Below are 22,231 nucleotides of genomic sequence, written 5' to 3' on the forward strand. Positions count from 1 at the left end.
TACACTTTTTAGTGTAGTACTTTGTGTGTCCTCCGGAGGCAGAAGCTATACACCCATTGTCTGGGTCTCCCATAGGAACGATAAAGAAACTGGGCTTGCCTGGCCCGGCCAGGGGGTGTATACTGCAGAGGAGGAGCTATGCTTTTGCATCTACTTAGTGTCCTCCTATGGATAGGCAGCATAACCCCCCTAGGTCATGTGTCCCCCAATGATGGCTAAGAAAAATTAAGTTATTGCGTTTGGAAGAAGGGAAGGAAAAAATGTTAACAAAAAAAAAAGTAAAATCACCAGGGGTAGAGGGGTGAAACAAATGTTTAGATTTCAGTTTTGGTAGAAATGTTTGTTTGGTTTGTGTAGCATGTATGGACTGAGTGCCTTAAAAATTAAAAAGTTTAATTAGTGTGCATTTAAAAGACGCTGTCTGGGACTCTCATTGATGGCTTACCCACTTATTTCTGCTTTTTATGATGAATCAGGGTTGTCAAAAATGTTAACCTAAACTGTGGAAATAAAGTCCAAACTTTCATAAATTCTAGATGAAATGCTATAAGAAGCATAAACAGATTATATGTCTGAGGTGAACAAACTGCATTCTGTCAGCCATGTAATGGACACCAGAGAAATATTTACACATTCTGCCTGCTAGCAAAGCTGCAGAAAAAGGAGATGAAGAGGCAAACTAGCAGCACACACCCTTCACTCTCCATACTGCATCCTACAGATTAAAAAAAACAAAACAAAAAACAAAAACAAAAACCCCTCCGCTGTACCTCCACTTTTTCCTCCTTGGGCTCAGCTGCAGGCTCAGCTTCCACCACTGGTTCTTCTTGCTTTATTTCCATCTTCACCTCTTGGAGCAGAAGCTCACTTGCAGGCTGTTGTGAGCTCATTTCAGGGCTGTTTGTGGATGGTGGATTGGATGTTGGTCCTTCTATAGCCGTCTGCTGTGAAAGCTGATAAGAGACAATTGTTACGGTATGCCAAGTCTTCCGTACACACTGCACTTACAGTCACGTATTAAACTGCTTCCTGGCACTCCTATATCACCCCAATACCACATAGTTCAGCATCCCACATTTTAGCAGTAGGTGAAGACATTTCTGGCATTCTAGCTATTCAAACCTCACTATTCAAATGCTAGAACGGGGGCGTTATCTGTGCTAGACAAGTGATCACCGATAGTCTGCACTTGTGATCTCACCGCAGAGCTGCGATTATAACTAATACACTACAGCAGAGCTCAGCTTTGCACTATTACAAACATATTTGCAACTGCAGGTGTCCACTCAGTGCTTCAGCTTCTATCTTATAGAGCAGGTCTATACGGGTGGAGTGGCAGTATAGCAGAGCTGACAGCACTGTGAGGGGACAACTGCAAATTTGTTTGCAATGTGACAAGGTTCAACTCAGCTGTACTACGTTAATTGTATAAATCAGGCACAGCTCTACAGCAGAGCTGACTGCACTATGACAGCCGCTGGAAATGTGTTTGAAATGAGATAAAAGTTTAGTTCTGCATTAAGGTGTTAGATTAGGAGCAGACAATCAGTCATTGCATGTTCCACACAGGTAACGCCCACTTTCTTTCTTTAAAAATAAGCTCTGGAAGCAGATTCTCGGGGAGATCTGTCCGGTGTATAGGTTTTTAACAACAGCTCATTTACATATTAGGGAAAAAAACATGGATTTCTCTAAAACAACATTTGATTGCAAATATCAAGGTATAATTATTAAACTTTCTATGACCTGCATGCCCATATAGACTGCTTAGGATTGATTCTACTGATATTCCATGTAGGATGGGTGCACACAATCAGGACACGCTGCGTCTTCTCTTGCGGGGCCACGAGTGTTGTCCGCAGGAGACTGCAGCTGCTCCTGCCCATGATCAGGGTTCAGGTGGTGCACATTAGCTCTATTCTCCCTGCACAGAATACGCACTTCTCCGCAGCATAAATTGACATGCTGGAGCTTGAAAAGCCACGCCACAGGTCAGTTTACACTGTGGAGAAAAGCAGCACAGTGGGCATGAGATTTCTATAAATCCATTCACTGTGCTTCTACTGTACAACACAGTGTTTTGGACTCAGTGAAAATACGCTGTGTCCAAAACGCTGTAAACCCAAATTGTGTTCACCCACCATTAAAGCTGCAAAGTTCTGCAGTGGCATTTCAGGAGAACAACCATGGAGGCATGCAGGTTTGTAAGCCCATTTCAAGTTTCAGTATATTTTACTTTGAATTTAAAAAAAAAAAAAAAAAAAATTAAAATCGGATATTTATATATTTTTTTTTTTTTTTTAAATCGCACGGACCTGCACAATCACGTCGCCAGGACATTTTTACAGCAGAACGATCATAAAAGCAAAACCCATAAGAAACTGTGGCACTAAAGCTTTTTACACTATTTCAAAGCACTTGATTTTACACTTTCCCATACAATATATGGTAAGAAGGGAATTTTGTTTACTTACCGTAAATTCCTTTTCTTCTAGCTCCAATTGGGAGACCCAGACAAATGGGTGTATAGGCTATGCCTCCGGAGGCCGCACAAAGTATTACACTAAAAGTGTAAAGCCCCTCCCCTTCTGCCTATACACCCCCCGTGCTCCCACGGGCTCCTCAGTTTTGGTGCAAAAGCAAGAAGGAGGAAAAAATTATAAACTGGTTTAAAGTAAATTCAATCCGAAGGAATATCGGAGAACTGAAACCATTCAACATGAACAACATGTGTACACAAAAAAACAGGGGCGGGTGCTGGGTCTCCCAATTGGAGCTAGAAGAAGGGAATTTTGTTACTTACCGTAAATTCCTTTTCTTCTAGCTCCTATTGGGAGACCCAGACGATTGGGTGTATAGCACTGCCTCCGGAGGCCACACAAAGCATTACACTAAAAAGTGTAAGGCCCCTCCCCTTCTGGCTATACACCCCCAGTGGGATCACTGGCTCACCAGTTTTAGTGCAAAAGCAAGAAGGAGGAAAGCCAATAACTGGTTTAAACAAATTCACTCCGAAGTAACATCGGAGAACTGAAAACCATTCAACATGAACAACATGTGTACCCGAAAAACAACCAAAAATTCCGAAGGACAACAGGGCGGGTGCTGGGTCTCCCAATAGGAGCTAGAAGAAAAGGAATTTACGGTAAGTAACAAAATTCCCTTCTTCTTCGGCGCTCCATTGGGAGACCCAGACGATTGGGACGTCCAAAAGCTGTCCCTGGGTGGGTAAAGAAATACCTCATGTTAGAGCTGCAAAGACAGCCCTCCCCTACGGGGAGGCAACTGCCGCCTGCAGGACTCTTCTACCTAGGCTGGCGTCCGCCGAAGCATAGGTATGCACCTGATAATGTTTGGTGAAAGTGTGCAGACTCGACCAGGTAGCTACCTGGCACACCTGTTGAGCCGTAGCCTGGTGTCGTAATGCCCAGGACGCACCCACGGCTCTGGTAGAATGGGCCTTCAGCCCTGATGGAACCGGAAGCCCCGCAGAACGGTAGGCTTCCAGAATTGGTTCCTTGATCCATCGAGCCAGGGTGGATTTTGCAGCCTGCGATCCCTTGCGCTGACCAGTGACAAGGACAAAGAGTGCATCCGAGCGGCGCAGGGGCGCCGTGCGGGAATGTAGATTCTGGGTGTTCTACACCAGATCCAACAATGCAAGCCATTACATATCGATGAAATGGATAAAAGGAAGGTAAGGAGATATCCTGATTGTGATAAAAAGGGGATACCACCTTAGGGAGAAACTCTGGGATCGGACGCAGCACTACCTTATCTTGGTGAACACCAGGAAGGGAGCTTTGGATGACCGCGCTGCTAGTTCGGACACTCTCCGAAGAGACGTGACCGCTACCAGAAAAGCCACTTTCTGTGAAAGTCGAGAAAGTGAAAACATCCCTCAGAGGCTCGAAGGGCGGCTCCTGGAGAGCAATTAATACCCTGTGCAGATCCCATGGGTCTAACGGCCTCCTGTACGGAGGGACAATGTGATAACCCCCCTGCAGGAACGTGCGTACCTGAGGAAGTCATACTAGGCGCTTCTGAAAGAATACCTACAGCGCTGCGACTTGTCCTTTAAGGGAGCCGAGCGACAAACCTTTTCCCAATCCAGATGCAGGAAGGGAGGAAAAAGGAGACAATGCAACTGGCCAGGGAGACACTCCCGAAGCAGAGCACCAAGATAAGAATATCTTCCACGTCTTGTGGTAGATCTTGGCAGACGTCGGCTTCCTAGCCCGTCTCATGGTGGCAATGACGTCTTGAGATAATCCTGAAGACGCCAGGATCTCGGACTCGATGGCCATACAGTCAGGATCAGGGCCGAAGAATTCAGTGGAAAAAACGGCCCTTGGGACAGTAAGTCTGGCCGGTCTGCGAGTGCCCACGGTTGGCCGACCGTGAGATGCCACAGATCCGGGAACCACGACCTCCTCGGCCAGTCTGGGACGACGAGGATGGCGCGGTGGCAAGCGGAGCTGAGCTTGCGTAGCACTCTAGGCAACAGTGCCAGAGATGGAAACACATAGGGTAGCTGGAACTGCGACCAATCATGAACTAGGGCGCCCGCCGCCAGAGCTCTTTGCTCGTGAGACCGCGCCATGAAAATCGGGACCTTGTTGTTGTGCCGAGACGCCATTAGGTCGACGTCCGGCATCCCCCAGCTGCTACAGATTTCCTGACACCATTCTGGGTGCAGAGGCCATTCCTCTGCGTCCATGCCCAGGCGACTGAGGAAGTCTGCTTCCCAATTTTCTACGCCCGGGATGTGAACTGCGGATATGGGGGATGCTCTGTCCCCCACCCACGTCAGAATCCGCCGGATTGCCTTGTAGGCTTGGCGATGCGTGTTCCGCCTTGGTGGGCGATGTCTGCCACCGCTGTGGAATTGTCCGACTGAATTCGGATCCGTTTTCCTTCCAGCCACTGCTGGAAGGCTTGCAGGGCAAGATACACTTCCCAGATTTCCAGAACATTGATCCGAAGGATGGACTCCTGTGAAGAGAGTCCTTGACCGTCTGAGAAGGGAAACGTTCCTGTCTAGGGACGTCGACTCCCCAACCCATTGGCAAAGCATGTCCCATTGAAGTGGACGCAGATGAAACTGCGCGAAAGTGACTGCCTCTGCATGAGGCGTCTTAAGGGGTGTGACTGGCCTTGAAGGAGAGACTGCACCCCCGTCTGTAGTGAACGCTGCTTGTCCAGCGGAAGCTTCACTATCGCTGAGGGAGTGTGAAACTCCATGCCCAGATATGTCAGCGATTGGGTCGGTGCCCGATGTAACCTTGAAAAGTTGATGATCCACCCGAAACTCTGGAGAGTCTCCAGCGCCCCGTTCAGGCTGTGTTGGCATGCCTCTTGAGAGGGTGCCGTGACAAGTGGATCGTCCCAGTAAGGATCACAGAGTGACCCTGAGAGTGCAGGACTGCTCCCACTGCAGCCCTGAACTTGGTGAAAACCCGTAGGGCTGTCGCCAGACCGAAGGGCAGGGCTACGCACTGAAGATGCTCGTCTTCAATAACGAAACGTAGCAAACGCTAGTGCTCTGGAGCAATCGGCACGTGGAGATAAGCATCCTGATATCTATTGATGCTAGGAAATCTCTTTGAGACATTGAGGCAATGATGGAGCGGAGGGTTACATCCGGAACCGCCTGGCCTTCACGTGCTTGGTGAGCAGTTTTAGTTCCAGAACGGAACGGAAAGAGCCACCCTTTTGTGGCACCCCAATCAGATTGGAGGAAAAAACCGTGTCCTGTTCCTGAAGAGGAACAGGGATTACCACTCCTTCTGCCTGCAGAAGAGCCTCGGCTCGGTGGGGGGGGGGGGATGTCCTGTACACGTGAGACACAATGTCTCTCACCCACCGGTCTGTGACCTGCGGCAGCTAAATGTCGCCAAGCGGGAGAGTCTGCCACGAACCGCGGATGCGGAGAGAGAGAGCTGAAGTCATGAGGAGACCGCCTTGGTAGCGGTTCCTCCTGCAGCCTTCCTTGGGCGTGATTGAGCCCGGCCGGAATTTGAGCCCCTCTGAGCATTTTGAGCCCTTTTGGACGAGGACAATTGGGACCTGCCCGAGCCTGGGAAGGACCGAAACCTCGACTGTCCCCCCAGGACAGCATTACTAGGGTAAGTCGCAATGCAGACATTGCGAGGTTAAGGACACCACCTGCGGCACAGATGTACATGTGCTCAAGACCAGCTGCGCAAGACCAGCTGAAATAGCTTAGAGTGCCCATACGGCTGCGAATGCCGGAGCAACCGACACGCTAATAGCTTCACAGACAGATTTCAACCAGAGGTCCATCTGTCTGTCAATGGCATCTTTAAGTGACGTCCCATCTCCACTGCAACTATGGATCTAGCCGCAAGCCTGGAGATTGGGGGATCCACCTTTGGACCCTGGGTCCAGCGCTTTACCACGTCAGGGGGAAGGGATAACGTGTATCCTTAATACGTTTGGAGAAAACGCTTATCTGGTAAGCGTGGTGTTTCTGAACTGCTTCTCTGAAGTCAGCGTGGCCAGAAAAGTACTCAATATACGCATGAGATACTGAAAAAGGATTTCTCCTGCTGTAAAGCTGACTCCTCCCCTGGGGGAGCTGAGGGAGCAATATCCAACATACCATTGATGGACGCTATAAGATCATTCACTATGGCGTCACCATCCGGTGTATCCGGATTGAGAGCGATGTCAGGACCAAAGCCCTGATCAGCTACGTCTGCCTCATCATACAGAGAGTCCTCCCGCTGGGACCTTGACCAGTGATGAAGCCGAGTGCCGCACCCAGCGAGCTAGCTTAGGCTGTCTGGGACTGCCGTCCGTGTCAGAGCCTTCACCCTGGAATGCCTGGGACCCCCCCCGGAGCACTGATTATGTTCCAAATGAGGGTGGCCAGGGAGCATTAATCAAGATTGCCCATGGCCTTGTCTGGACTGCAAAGTCTCTAAGATGTTAGTCACAGTCACAGACCTATCAGCCGAAACTGCAACTCCGTCCCTGTCCCTGGACAGGGTTCACAGGTGGTTCCTTTGGCCACCTCTAGTAGAGACCCCGGCTGACCAAGTGCTACAGGGGTGCATTGCACACAATGGGGGTCAGTGGAACCTGCCGGTGGAACAGTATCACATGCAGGAAAAGCAGCATAGAAAGCCTGTGTTGCTTTTTTGCTGCTGTATTCTAGCCATCTATGCAATGTATAGCATACAAGCATAAACACTTCAGCACATGCAATACAAGCAGCCTATAAAGCCTGTGCCTTGGCGCCCATGCTTTTTTGCTGCTGCTGTCCAGCCCTCTAGGAGAATATAGCCAAGAGTAGCGACCGTACAGTGCAATGTATAGCATACAAGCATAAGTACAAATGAACACTTCAGCACATGCAGTACAAGCAGCATAGAAAACCTGTGCCTTGGCACCCTTGCTTTTTTGCTGCTGTTGTCCAGCCCTCTAGGAGAATATAGCCAAGAGTAGCGACCGTACAGTGCAATGTATAGCATACAAGCATAAGTACAAATGAACACTTCAGCGCATGCAATACAAGCAGCCTAGAAAAACTGTGCCTTAGCACCCTTGCTTTTTTGCTGCTGTTATCTCGCCATCTAAGATGGGCATATAGCCAAAGATAGCGACCGTACAGTGCAGTGTATAGCATACAAGCATAAACTACAAATGGACACTTCGGTATTTAGTGGGGTCAGCACTTCAGGTGCTGCTTACCGCCCGCCTATAACGCGGGTGTGTGGTCGCCAGAGCCCTGTGAGTGGTTGCCCAGAGCATGTCTCCGTTCCCCAGCTCGGACTGCGTGCAGGAATGGCTGCCGGCGTCCTTCTCCAGCTCGTGTGACGAGGGGCGGGCCGTGGGCGTGCCCCAGACAAGAGCGGGAAACTGGCGTCCCACTGTGTCCAGTGAAGGGGGCTGGAGAATGCAAAGCAGACTCCAGCCCTCGGCGCTGACTGTCTGTACAGCGTCCCGCCTCACCCCTGACTGGCAGGGCTGGAGGCGGGAACGAAACGAAAACTAGGCCGCAAAGCCGGGGACTCTAGTAATAAGCGCGGCCGTCCATGTGCACGGCCAGCGCGGAAGTCCCCGGCGCACCACAAGTCCCAGCCGCGCCACAATGTAAAAAACACCCAGCAGCGGCCGGCGCGGCAGTTCCCAATACATAAAGTCACTCAGCAAAGCTGTAGTGAATAATAGCACGAGCGCTCCGCGCTGTTGCCCCGGCGCACTAACACTCCCAGCAATGCTGGTGTGTGTGTGCGCGCTTGCCCGGGGACACAGAGTACCTTAATGTAGCAGGGCCTGTCCCTGACGATACTCAGCTCCATATCCAGCAGGTTCTCTGGGTCTGTGGATGGAGCCCGGTCTCAGTGCCTGGAGACCTGTAAGATCCCACTTCGCCCAGAGCCCTGAGGGGGGATGGGGAAGGAAAACAGCATGTGGGCTCCAGCCTCCGTACCCGCAATGGGTACCTCAACCTTAACAAACACCCGACAAAAGTGGGGTGAGAAGGGAGCATGCTGGGGGCCCTAGTATGGGCCCTCTTTTCTTCCATCCGACATAGTCAGCAGCTGCTGCTGATTAAAAACAGTGGAGCTATGCGTGGATGTCTGACCTCCTTCGCACAAAGCAGAAAACTGGTGAGCCAGTGATCCCACTGGGGGTGTATAGCCAGAAGGGGAGGGGCCTTACACTTTTTAGTGTAATGCTTTGTGTGGCCTCCGGAGGCAGTACTATACACCCCAATAGTCTGGGTCTCCCAATGGAGCGCCGAAGAAACAGCATGTGGGCTCCAGCCTCTGTACCCGCAATGGGTACCTCAACCTTACAAACCACAAGTGGGGTAAGAAGGGAGCATGCTGGGGGCCCCATATGGGCCCTCTTTTCTTCCATCCGACATAGTCAGCAGCTACTGCTGACTAAACAGTGGAGCTATGCGTGGATGTCTGACCTCCTTCGCACAAAGCAGAAAACTGGTGAGCCAGTGATCCCACTGGGGGTGTATAGCCAGAAGGGGAGGGGCCTTACACTTTTTAGTGTAATCCTTTGTGTGGCCTCCGGAGGCAGTGCTATACACCCAATCGTCTGGGTCTCCCAATGGAGCGCCGAAGAAAAGGAATTTACGGTAAGTAAACAAAATTCCCTTCTTCTTTGTCGCTCCATTGGGAGACCCAGACAAATGGGACGTCCAAAAGCAGTCCCTGGGTGGGTAAAATAATACCTCGTAATAGAGCCGTAAAACGGCCCCTTCCTACAGGTGGGCAACCGCCGCCTGAAGGACTCGTCTACCTAGGCTGGCATCCGCCGAAGCATAGGTATGCACCAGATAGTGTTTCGTGAAAGTGTGCAGGCTCGACCAGGTAGCCGCCTGACACCTGCTGAGCCGTAGCCTGGTGCCTCAAAGCCCAGGACGCACCCACGGCTCTGGTAGAATGGGCCTTCAGCCCCGAGGGAACCGGAAGCCCAGCAGAACGGTAAGCTTCGAGAATTGGTTCCTTGATCCACCGAGCCAGGGTTGATTTGGAAGCCTGTGACCCTTTACGCTGGCCAGCGACAAGGACAAAGAGTGCATCTGAGCGGCGCAGGGGCGCCGTACGAGAAATGTAAAGTCTGAGTGCTCTCACCAGATCTAACAAGTGCAAATCCTTTTCACATTGGTGAACTGGATGAGGACAAAAAGAGGGTAAGGAGATATCCTGATTGAGATGAAAGGGGGATACCACCTTAGGGAGGAATTCCGGAACCGGACGCAGAACCACCTTGTCCTGGTGAAACACCAGGAAAGGGGCTTTGCACGACAACGCTGCTAGCTCAGACACTCTCCGAAGTGAAGTGACTGCTACTAGGAAAACCACTTTCTGCGAAAGGCGTGAGAGAGAAATATCTCTCATTGGCTCGAATGGTGGTTTCTGAAGAGCCATCAGCACCCTGTTCAGATCCCAGGGTTCTAACGGACGCTTGTAAGGAGGGACGATGTGACAAACCCCCTGCAGGAACGTGCGTACCTGTGGAAGTCTGGCTAGGCGCTTCTGGAAAAACACAGAGAGCGCTGAGACTTGTCCCTTAAGGGAGCCGAGCGACAAACCCTTTTCCAGTCCAGATTGAAGGAAGGACAGAAAAGTGGGCAAGGCAAATGGCCAGGGAGAAAAACCCTGAGCAGAGCACCACGACAGGAAAATTTTCCACGTCCTGTGATAGATCTTGGCGGACGTTGGTTTCCTAGCCTGTCTCATAGTGGCAATGACCTCTTGAGATAATCCTGAAGACGCTAGGATCCAGGACTCAATGGCCACACAGTCAGGTTGAGGGCCGCAGAATTCAGATGGAAAAACGGCCCTTGAGACAGCAAGTCTGGTCGGTCTGGTAGTGCCCACGGTTGGCCTACCGTGAGATGCCACAGATCCGGGTACCACGACCTCCTCGGCCAGTCTGGAGCGACGAGGATGACGCGGCGGCAGTCGGCCCTGATCTTGCGTAACACTCTGGGCAACAGTGCCAGCGGAGGAAACACATAAGGGAGCTGAAACTGCGACCAATCCTGAACTAAGGCGTCTGCCGCCAGAGCTCTGGGATCTTGAGACCGTGCCATGAACGTCGGTACCTTGTTGTTGTGCCGGGACGCCATTAGGTCGACGTCCGGCATGCCCCAACGGCAACATATCTCCTGAAACACGTCCGGGTGAAGGGACCATTCCCCTGCGTCCATGCCCTGGCGACTGAGAAAGTCTGCTTCCCAGTTTTCTACGCCCGGGATGTGAACTGCGGATATGGTGGAGGCTGTGGCTTCCACCCACAGTAGAATCCGCCGGACTTCCTGGAAGGCTTGACGACTGCGTGTCCCGCCTTGGTGGTTGATGTATGCCACCGCTGTGGAGTTGTCCGACTGAATTCGGATCTGCTTGCCTTCCAGCCACTGCTGGAACGCTTTTAGGGCCAGATACACTGCCCTGATCTCCAGAACATTGATCTGAAGCGAGGACTCTTGCTGAGTCCACGTACCTTGAGCCCTGTGGTGGAGAAAAACTGCTCCCCACCCTGACAGACTCGCGTCCATCGTGACCACCGCCCAGGATGGGGGTAGGAAGGATTTCCCCTTCGATAAAGAAGTGGGAAGAAGCCACCAACGAAGGGAAGCTTTGGTTGCCTGAGAGAGGGAGACGTTCCTGTCGAGGGACGTCGGTTTCCTGTCCCATTTGCGTAGGATGTCCCATTGAAGAGGACGCAGGTGAAACTGCGCGAAAGGGACTGCCTCAATTGCTGCCACCATCTTCCCCAGGAAGTGCATGAGGCGCCTCAAGGGGTGTGACTGACCTTGAAGGAGAGATTGCACCCCCGTCTGTAGTGAACGCTGCTTGTTCAGCGGAAGCTTCACTATCGCTGAGAGGGTATGAAACTCCATGCCAAGATATGTCAGCGATTGGGCCGGTGTCAGATTTGACTTTGGAAAATTGATGATCCACCCGAAACTCTGGAGAGTCTCCAGAGTAGCGTCGAGGCTGTGCTGGCATGCCTCTTGGGAGGGAGCCTTGACCAGCAGATCGTCTAAGTAAGGGATCACCGAGTGACCCTGGCCGTGGAGGACCGCGACTACTGTAGCCATGACCTTGGTGAAAACCCGGGGGGCTGTCGCCAGGCCGAACGGCAGTGCCACGAACTGGAGATGTTAGTCTCCTATGGCGAAGCGCAGGAAGCGCTGATGCTCTGGAGCAATCGGAACGTGAAGATAAGCATCTTTGATATCGATCGATGCAAGGAAATCTCCTTGGGACATTGAGGCGATGACGGAGCGGAGGGATTCCATCCGGAACCGCCTGGTCTTTACGTGTTTGTTGAGCAGTTTTAGGTCCAGGACAGGACGGAAAGACCCGTCCTTCTTTGGAACCACAAACAGGTTGGAGTAAAAACCGTGACCCTGTTGCTGAAGAGGCACAGGGATCACCACTCCTTCTACCTTCAGAGTGTCCAACGCCTGCAGAAGAGCATCGGCTCTCTCGGGAGGCGGAGATGTTCTGAAGAATCGAGTCGGAGGACGAGAGCTGAACTCTATCCTGTAACCGTGAGACAGAATGTCTCTCACCCATCGGTCTTTTACCTGTGGCAGCCAGGTGTCGCAAAAGCGGGAGAGCCTGCCACCGACCGAGGATGCGGTGTGAGGAGGCCGAAAGTCATGAGGAAGCCGCCTTGGTAGCGGCACCTCCGGCGGTCTTTTTAGGGCGTGACTTAGACCGCCATGAATCGGAGTTCCTCTGATCCTTCTGAGGCCCTTTGGACGAGGAGAATTGGGTTCTGCCCGTACCCCGAAAGGACCGAAACCTCGACTGTCGCCTCCTCTGTTGGGGTAATTTTGGTTTGGCCTGGGGTAAGGAAGTTTCCTTTACCTTGGTTTGTTTTATGATTTCATCCAATCTCTCACCAAACAAACGGTCGTCAGAAAATGGCAAACCGATTAAGCACTTTTTGGCAATCGAATCTGTCTTCCATTCCCGTAGCCACAAGGCACTGCGTAATGCCACCGAATTGTCGGCTGCAACCGCCGTACGGCTCGCAGAGTCCAGGATAGCATTAATAGCGTAGGACGCAAATGCCGACGTTTGAGAGGTTATGGAAGTCACTTGCGGCGCAGACGTACGTGTGAGTGCGTCAATTTGGGCTTGACCCGCTGAGATAGCTTGGAGTGCCCATACTGCTGCGAATGCTGGAGCGAAAGACGCGCCGATAGCCTCATAGATGGATTTCAACCAGAGCTCCATCTGTCTGTCAGTGGCATCCTTGAGTGAAGCCCCATCTTCAACTGCAACTATGGATCTAGCCGCCAGTCTGGAGATTGGAGGATCCACCTTGGGACACTGAGTCCAGCCCTTGACCACGTCAGGGGGGAAGGGATAACGTGTATCCTTAAGGCGCTTGGAAAAACGCTTATCTGGACAAGCTCGGTGTTTCTGGACTGCGTCTCTGAAGTCGGAGTGATCCAGAAACATACTCGCTGTACGCTTGGGGAACCTGAAACGGAACTTCTCCTGCTGAGAAGCTGACTCCTCTGCTGGAGGAGCTGAGGGAGAAATATCCAACATCTTATTTATGGACGCAATAAGATCATTCACTATGGCGTCCCCATCAGGAGTATCAAGGTTGAGAGCGGCCTCAGGATCAAAATCCTGATAAGCTACCTCCGCTTCATCATACAGAGAGTCATCCCTCTGAGACCCTGAACAATGTGATGAGGTCGAGGGGATTTCCAAGCGAGCTCGCTTAGGCGGTCTGGGACTGCGGTCCGTGTCAGAGACCTCACCCTGGGATCTATGAGACACCCCGGGGAGACATTGTTGTTCCAACTGAGGGGGACTAGGGGGCAGTGATTCCACAGTGCCCATGGTCTGAGATACCGGTCTGGACTGCAAAGCTTCTAGTATTTTAGCCATAGTCTCAGAAAGTCTGTCAGTAAAAACTGCAAACTCCGTCCCTGTCACCTGGACAGTGTTAGCTGGTTGTTCCCCCTGGGCCCCCCTTAGCAGAGGCTCCGGCTGAGTAAGTGCCACAGGGGCCGAACAGTGCATACAATGAGGGTCAGTGGAACCTGCCGGTAGCGAGGTTGTACATGCGGCGCAGGCAGCATAGTAAGCCTGTGTTTTGGCACCCCTGCTTCTTGTGGGCGCCATATTGTTGTCTCCTTTGAGCAACACAACAGGCTATATAGCCAGAAATCAACTGTGCCCATACAGTGTAAAGTATAGCCTGTAAACATATAAACTATAATCACACTTCTGCACAAGTGGGGCCAGCACCTCAGGTGCTGCTTACCGCCCGCTGAAAGCGGTTGTGTGGCCACCAGAATCCCTGCCTGGGTCCCCCAGAGTTTGTCTCCCCTCTGCAGCGTCCTAGGAGCTGACAGGAATGGCTGCCGGCGTCCTGAGGAGAGGAGGGAGCCGTGGGCGTGACCCAGAAAGTGCGGGAGCTGGTGCCTCACTGTGCACAGTGAGGGGGGTGGAGTATGCAAAGCATGCTCCAGCCCTCAGTGCTGCTCGTTCTGTGCAGCGTCCCGCCCTTCCCCTGACTGGCAGGGCTGGGGGCGGGAAGAGAAAGAGACTAGGCCCAAAAGCCGGGGACTCGAGTTATAAGCGCGGCCGCCATAAAAGCGCGGCCGGCGCAGAGTCCCCGGCGCACTAACAGTCCCAGCCGCGCCTCAGTAAAAACAATGGCAGCGGCGGTCAGCGCGGTAGTCCCCATACACAAATACACTCAGCGACGCTGCAGTGTATAATGGCACAAACGCAGTCAGCGCCGCGGTCCCCGGTGCACTAGCACACCCAGCAATGCTGGAGTGTTGCTGTGCGCGGTCCCCACGGGGACACAGAGTACCTTAAAGTAGCAGGGCCATGTCCCTGAACGATACCCGGCTCCTATCCAGCAGGCTCCTCAGGAGTTGTGGATGAAGCACGGTCTCAGTGCCTGGAGACCGATAGGATCCCACTTCACCCAGAGCCCTAAGGGGGATGGGGAAGGAAAACAGCATGTGGGCTCCAGCCTCCGTACCCGCAATGGATACCTCAACCTTAACAACACCGCCGACGAGAGTGGGGTGAGAAGGGAGCATGCTGGGGGCCCTATATGGGCCCACTTTTCTTCCATCCGACAGTCAGCAGCTGCTGCTGACCAATCTGTGGAGCTGTGCGTGCATGTCTGCCTCCTTCGCACAAAGCAAAAGAAGGGAATTTTGTTTACTTACCGTAAATTCCTTTTCTTCTAGCTCTAATTGGGAGACCCAGACAATTGGGTGTATAGGCTATGCCTCCGGAGGCCGCACAAAGTACTACACTAAAAGTGTTAAGCCCCTCCCCTTCTGCCTATACACCCCCCGTGCTCCCACGGGCTCCTCAGTTTTGGTGCAAAAGCAAGAAGGAGGAAAAAGAATTATTAACTGGTTCAAAATAACTTCAATCCGAATGAATATCGGAGAACTGAAACCATTCAACATGAACAACATGTGTACACAAAAAAACAGGGGCGGGTGCTGGGTCTCCCAATTAGAGCTAGAAGAAAAGGAATTTACGGTAAGTAAACAAAATTCCCTTCTTCTTTTTCGCTCTATTGGGAGACCCAGACAATTGGGACGTCCAAAAGCAGTCCCTGGGTGGGTAAAATAATACCTCGTAAGAGAGCCGTAAAACGGCCCTTTACTACAGGTGGGCAACCGCCGCCTGAAGGACTCGTCTACCTAGGCTGGCATCCGCCGAAGCATAGGTATGCACCTGATAGTGCTTCGTGAAAGTGTGCAGGCTCGACCAGGTAGCCGCCTGACACACCTGCTGAGCCGTAGCCTGGTGCCTCAAAGCCCAGGACGCGCCCACGGCTCTGGTAGAATGGGCCTTCAGCCCTGAGCGAACCGGAAGCCCAGCCGAACGGTAAGCTTCGATAATTGGCTCCTTGATCCACCGAGCCAGGGTTGATTTGGAAGCCTGTGACCCTTTACGCTGGCCAGCGACAAGGACAAAGAGTGCATCCGAGCGGCGCAAGGGCGCCGTACGAGAAATGTAGAATCTGAGTGCTCTCACCAGATCTAACAAGTGCAAATCCTTTTCACATTGGTGAACTGGATGAGGATAAAAAGAAGGTAAGGAAATATCCTGATTGAGATGAAAGGGGGATACCACCTTAGGGAGAAATTCCGGAACCGGACGTAGAACCACCTTGTCCTGGTGAAATACCAGAAAAGGGGCTTTGCACGACAACGCTGCTAGCTCAGACACTCTCCGAAGAGACGTGACTGCTACTAGAAAAACCACTTTCTGCGAAAGTCGTGAGAGGGAAATATCTCTCATTGGCTCGAATGGTGGTTTCTGAAGAACCATCAGCACCCTGTTTAGATCCCAGGGTTCTAACGGCCGCTTGTAAGGTGGAACGATGTGACAAACTCCCTGCAGGAACGTGCGTACCTGTGGAAGTCTGGCTAGGCGCTTCTGGAAAAACACAGAGAGAGCTGAAACTTGTCCCTTAGAGCCGAGCGACAAACCCTTTTCCAGTCCAGATTGAAGGAAGGACAGAAAAGTAGGTAATGCAAATGGCCAGGGAGAAAAACCCTGAGCAGAGCACCACGACAGAAAAATTTTCCACGTCCTGTGATAGATCTTGGCGGACGTTGGTTTCCTAGCCTGTCTCATAGTGGCAATGACTTCTTGAGATAACCCTGAAGACGCTAGGATCCAGGACTCAATGGCCACACAGTCAGGTTGAGGGCCGCAGAATTCAGATGGAAAAACGGCCCTTGAGATAGCAAGTCTGGTCGGTCTGGTAGTGCCCACGGTTGGCCGACCGTGAGATGCCACAGATCCGGGTACCACGACCTCCTTGGCCAGTCTGGCGCGACGAGGATGGCGCGGCGGCAGTCGGCCCTGATCTTGCGTAACACTCTGGGCAACAGTGCCAGCGGAGGAAACACATAAGGGAGCTGAAACTGCGACCAATCCTGAACTAAGGCGTCTGCCGCCAGAGCTCTGGGATCTTGAGACCGTGCCATGAACGTCGGTACCTTGTTGTTGTGCCGGGACGCCATGAGGTCGACGTCCGGCACCCCCCAGCGGCAACAGATCTCCTGAAAGACGTCCGGGTGAAGGGACCATTCCCCTGCGTCCATGCCCTGGCGACTGAGATAATCTGCTTCCCAGTTTTCCACGCCTGGGATGTGAACTGCGGATATGGTGGAGGCCGTGGCTTCCACCCACATCAAAATCCACCGGACTTCCTGGAAGGCTTGCCGACTGCGTGTTCCTCCTTGGTGGTTGATGTATGCCACCGCTGTGGAATTGTCCGACTGAATTCGGATCTGCTTGCCTTCCAGCCACTGCTGGAACGCTTTCAGGGCAAGATACACTGCCCGAATTTCCAGAACATTGATCTGAAGCGAGGACTCTTGCCGGGTCCACGTACCCTGAGTCCTGTGGTGGAGAAAAACCGCTCCCCACCCTGACAGACTCGCGTCCGTCGTGACTACTTCCCAGGATGGGGGTAGGAAGGATTTCCCCTTCGATAATGAAGTGGGAAGAAGCCACCACCGAAGGGAGGCTTTGGTCGCCTGAGAGAGGGAGACGGTCCTGTCGAGGGACGTCGGCTTCCTGTCCCATTTGCGTAGGATGTCCCATTGAAGGGGACGCAGGTGAAACTGCGCGAAAGGGACTGCTTCCATTGCTGCCACCATCTTCCCCAGGAAGTGCATGAGGCGCCTCAAGGGGTGTGACTGGCCTTGAAGGAGAGATTGTACCCCTTTCTGTAGTGACTGCTGCTTGATCAGCGGAAGCTTCACTATCGCTGAGAGGGTATGAAACTCCATGCCAAGGTATGTCAGCGATTGGGCCGGTGTCAGATTTGACTTTGGAAAATTGATGATCCACCCGAAACTCTGGAGAGTCTCCAGGGTGGCGTCGAGGCTGTGTTGGCATGCCTCTTGAGAGGGTGCCTTGATCAACAGATCGTCCAAGTACGGGATCACCGAGTGACCCTGAGAATGGAGGACCGCTACTACAGTAGCCATAACCTTGGTGAAAACCCGTGGGGCTGTTGCCAGGCCGAATGGCAGTGCCACGAACTGCAGGTGTTCATTTTCTATGGCGAAGCGCAAGAAGCGCTGGTGCTCTGGGGCAATCGGAACGTGGAGATAAGCATCTTTGATATCGATCGATGCAAGGAAATCTCCTTGGGACATTGAGGCGATGACGGAGCGGAGGGATTCCATCCGGAACCGCCTGGTCTTTACGTGTTTGTTGAGAAGTTTCAGGTCCAGGACAGGACGGAAAGACACGTCCTTCTTTGGGACCACAAACAAGTTGGAGTAAAAACCGTGGCCCTGTTGCTGAAGAGGAACAGGGACCACCACTCCTTCTGCCTTCAGAATGCCCAGCGCCTGCAGAAGAGCCTCAGCTCGCTCGGGAGGCGGAGATGACCTGAAGAATCGAGTCGGGGGACGAGAGGTGAACTCTATCTTGTAACCGTGAGACAGAATGTCTCTCACCCAGCGGTCTTTTATTTGTGGCAGCCAGGTGTCGCAAAAGCGGGAGAGCCTGCCACCGACCGAGGATGCTACTAGAGGAGGTCGAAAGTCATGAGGAAGCCGCTTTGTTAGCGGTGCCTCCAATGGTCTTTTTAGGACGTGACTTAGACCGCCATGCATCAGAGTTCTTTTGTTCTTTCTGAGACCTTTTGGACGAGGAGAATTGGGACCTGCCCGCACCCCGAAAGGACCGAAACCTCGACTGCCCTCTCCTCTGTTGGGGTATGTTCTGTTTGGGCTGGGGTAAGGATGTATCCTTTCCCTTGGATTGTTTGAGGATTTCATCCAGACACTCGCCAAACAGCCTGTCGCCAGAAATTGGCAAACTGGTTAAGCGCTTTTTGGAAGCAGAATCTGCCTTCCATTCCCGTAGCCACAAGGCCCTGCGGAGTACCACCGAATTGGCGGCCGCAACCGCCGTACGGCTCACAGAGTCCAGGACAGCATTAATAGCGTAGGACGCGATTGCCGAGGTCTGGGTGGTAATGGATGCCACTTGTGGCGTGGCCGTGCATGTGGCTGCTTCAATTTGCGCTTGACCTGCAGAGATAGCTTGTAGCGCCCATACGGCTGCGGATGCTGGGGCAAAAGAAGCTCCAATAGCTTCATAGATGGATTTCAACCAGAGCGCCATCTGCCTGTCAGTGGCGTCTTTGAGCGAGGCCCCATCTTCCACTGCAAGTATGGATCTAGCCGCCAGTCTGGAGATTGGAGGATCCACTTTGGGACATTGAGTCCAACCTTTAACCACGTCCGGGGGAAAAGGATAACGTGTATCCTTAAGGCGCTTTGAAAAACGCTTATCTGGACAAGTATGGTGATTCTGGACTGCCTCTCTGAAATCAGAGTGGTCCAGAAACATACTCTGTGTACGCTTGGGGAACCTAAAACGAAATTTCTCCTGCTGTGAAGCTGACTCCTCCGCCGGAGGGGCTGAGGGAGAAATATCCAGCAACTGATGGATGGACGCAATAAGATCGTTCACTATGGCGTCCCCGTCTGGAGTATTAAGATTGAGAGCGCTCTCAGGATCAGAATCCTGATCAGCTGTCTCCGCATCATCAACCAAAGATTCCCCCCGCTGAGACCCTAAACAATATGATGTCGAGGGAAATTCTAAGCGAGCCCGCTTAGTCGATCTGGGGCTGGGGTCTAAGTCAGAACCCTCAGCCTGGGATGTATGAGATACCCCGGGAGGACATTGTTGGTCCAACTGAGGGGGGCCAGGGAACAATGCTTCAACAGAGTCCCTTTGTTGAGATACCGGCCTGGACTGCAAGGCTTCTAGTATCTTAGCCATAGTCTCAGAGAGTTTTGCAAACTCAGTCCCCGTCACCTGGACAGTGTCAACAGGTGGCTCCCCCTGGGCCCCTCTTAGCAGAGGCTCCGGCTGAAGAAGTGTCACAGGGGCCGAACACTGCACGCAATGAGGGTCAGTGGAACCTGCCGGTAGCGGGGTCGTACATGCGGCGCAGGCAGCATAATAAGCCTGTGTTTTGGCACCCCTGCCTTTTGTGGGCGCCATGCTATAGTTTTCCCTGAGTAACACAATAGGGTATATAGCCAGAAAGAACTGTGCTCATACAGTGTTAAGTATATACTATACACAAATAACGTATCAATACACTACAGTACCATGGGGCTAGCACCACAGGTGCTGCTTACCAGCCGCCTAAAGCGGTTGTGAGGCCACCAGAGACCGTGTCTGGGTCTCCCAGGATTTGTCCCTCTCTGCAGCGTCGGAGGAGCTGACAGGAATGGCTGCGGCGTCCTGACGAGAGGAGGGAGCTGTGGGCGTGGCCGAGAAAGTGCGGGAACTGGTGCTCACACTGTGCACAGTGAGGGGGGTGGAGTATGCAAATCATACTCCAGCCCTCAGTGCTGCTCGGTCCGTGCAGCGTCCCGCCCTTCCCCTGCCTGTCAGGGCTGAGGGCGGGAGAAAGGAAACTAGGCCGCGAGCAAGCCGGGGACTCTAGTAATAAACGCGGCCGCCGTAAAAGCGCGGCCGGCGTGAAAGTCCCCGGCGAACTACAAGTCCCAGCCGCGCCGCAGTTTCCCATGGCAGCGGCGGTTAGTGCGGTAGCCCCTACATATAAACACACTCAGCGACGCTGAGTGTGTAATGGCACAGTTTAACCCCGTCAGCGCCGCGGACCCGGTGCACTAGCACACCCAGCAAAGCTGAGGTGTTGCCGTGCGCGGCCCCCACAGGGATACAGAGTACCTCCAAGATGCAGGGCCATGTCCCTGAACGGTACCCGGCTCCTATCCATCAGGCTCCACAGGAGTTGTGGATGAAGCACGGTCTCAGTGCCTGGAGACCGATAAGATCCCACTTCACCCAGAGCCCTGAGGGGGATGGGGAAGGAAAGCAGCATGTGGGCTCCAGCCTCCGTACCCGCAATGGATACCTCAACCTTAACTACACCGCCGACAAGAGTGGGGTGAGAAGGGAGCATGCTGGGGGCCCTATATGGGCCCACTTTTCTTCCATCCGACCTAGTCAGCAGCTGCTGCTGACTAATCTGTGGAGCTGTGCTGTGCATGTCTGCCTACTTCGCACAAAGCAAAAAACTGAGGAGCCCGTGGGAGCACGGGGGGTGTATAGGCAGAAGGGGAGGGGCTTTACACTTTTAGTGTAATACTTTGTGCGGCCTCCGGAGGCATAGCTTATACACCCAATTGTCTGGGTCTCCCAATAGAGCGAAAAAGAAAAACTGAGGAGCCCGTGGGAGCACGGGGGGTGTATAGGCAGAAGGGGAGGGGCTTTACACTTTTAGTGTAATACTTTGTGCGGCCTCCGGAGGCATAGCCTATACACCCATTTGTCTGGGTCTCCCAATGGAGCGACAAAGAAAGTACCAATTTCCAAATTGCCTTCCAAGGGGAGAGGTGATAAAGGAGGTCATCGCTGCCTAAGCACAGTCTTAGTGGCTCTCATACAACAGTGGTTGCAGTTTACGAATTAAGCCTCAGCTTTTCTGTGGCCCAGCTACATGCAGCATTTATGTGAGATAAATCTTGATTAGCAGTCTGCTGTATATCTCTCAGCAAGCCTCCTAATGTGATCCCATATATAAAGCAAGTCATATAACGACTCCCCCAGCACAGCAAACAAGCTCGAGTTGAGCAGCAAGAAAATCCAAACTCCAATATTCTTGACATATGACAGACATCGTGCATGCTTGATTACAAATACGATACGTGACAAAAGGTATTTAGGGCCAAAACATATTGTGTATACATTAATAATAGAGCTCGTCTTTGGTCTGAAAACCATTGGAGTTAGGATGTGCTCGTTACTCAAACAGCTATGCCTGGCCAAGAAAGCATTACATAAACTTCTATTACACTCACAAAGAGGAGTGTCCTTTTAACACTATAGGGAACGTTAGCAGCAACTACAGAATCACGAGAAGTCACATCTCACTAATGGTAGGGTTCAATCTTCATGTACCCAATTGCTGTACCACTTGGTTTCATGGTGGGAAAAGTGTCGAAAGCATGTAGAAAGGTACAATGTGAGCGATCACGCCTAAGGCCAAATCTAGCGAGGAGCCATTGGTGGTTTTCATATTGCTGAACTAACCTATGAAGGCAAGAACTGGAAACCTAGAAGTCAGACAGTGTAGACTTACCGGAGTGCTTGGATGAAGCTGTAATGGTGGTGGTGCAGAAACTGGGGTAGAAACTGGTGTTGACAAGTTTGGTTGAGAAGGAGGCCTTGTTAATGATTGCTGTGGTGTTGGAACAGACTGGTCACCAACTGGAATGACAGAAGCAGAGACTGGCAAGGAAGGGGGTGCCTGCAGAGGAGGCGGCGTAGGACTCTCGCTGTTCGGTAATGATATTTGAGGCAAAGATGCTGTTGATGACATCGTAGGCTCAGGAGTAATTGATCCCTGCTGTGTGCCCAGTCCTGGAGGTGTGTGATGGGGTGTTGGTGTGCGGCTTGGGGCAGGGGATGGTGAATTACGATGAATTGGGGGCTGTATATTACTTGGGCAATGGAGCGGATTCACAGATGACCCGGGAGGAGGTATGGCAGGAGAGCTCACAGAGTGGGATATATTTGACATCTGGGCCTAAAATATAAAAAAAAAACCAAGGTACAAATAAACTATCATGTGCAAAGCAGGTTGGCAAGCACAAGCTTGTGTAGAAGTGTACAGAGGCAGAGTCATTCTGATA

General features: G+C 52.3%; 1 protein-coding gene across 4 annotated transcripts in view; it reads right to left on the reverse strand.

Moving 5' to 3' along the window:
- Positions 1 to 22,231, reverse strand: part of EP300 (EP300 lysine acetyltransferase) — a 508,128-nt gene that overhangs the window by 275,038 nt on the left and 210,859 nt on the right. For all 4 annotated transcript variants that reach the window (XM_075321927.1, XM_075321925.1, XM_075321926.1 and 1 more), the window contains exons 14-15: positions 21,679 to 22,125; positions 771 to 953 (exon numbers count right to left, since the gene is read on the reverse strand). In XM_075321927.1, the coding sequence (XP_075178042.1) occupies positions 771 to 953; positions 21,679 to 22,125 (630 nt within the window). The remainder of the gene's footprint in view (positions 1 to 770; positions 954 to 21,678; positions 22,126 to 22,231) is intronic.

This window comes from Anomaloglossus baeobatrachus, chromosome 8, assembly GCF_048569485.1.
Source record: "Anomaloglossus baeobatrachus isolate aAnoBae1 chromosome 8, aAnoBae1.hap1, whole genome shotgun sequence".
Classification (NCBI taxonomy): Eukaryota; Metazoa; Chordata; class Amphibia; order Anura; family Aromobatidae; genus Anomaloglossus; species Anomaloglossus baeobatrachus.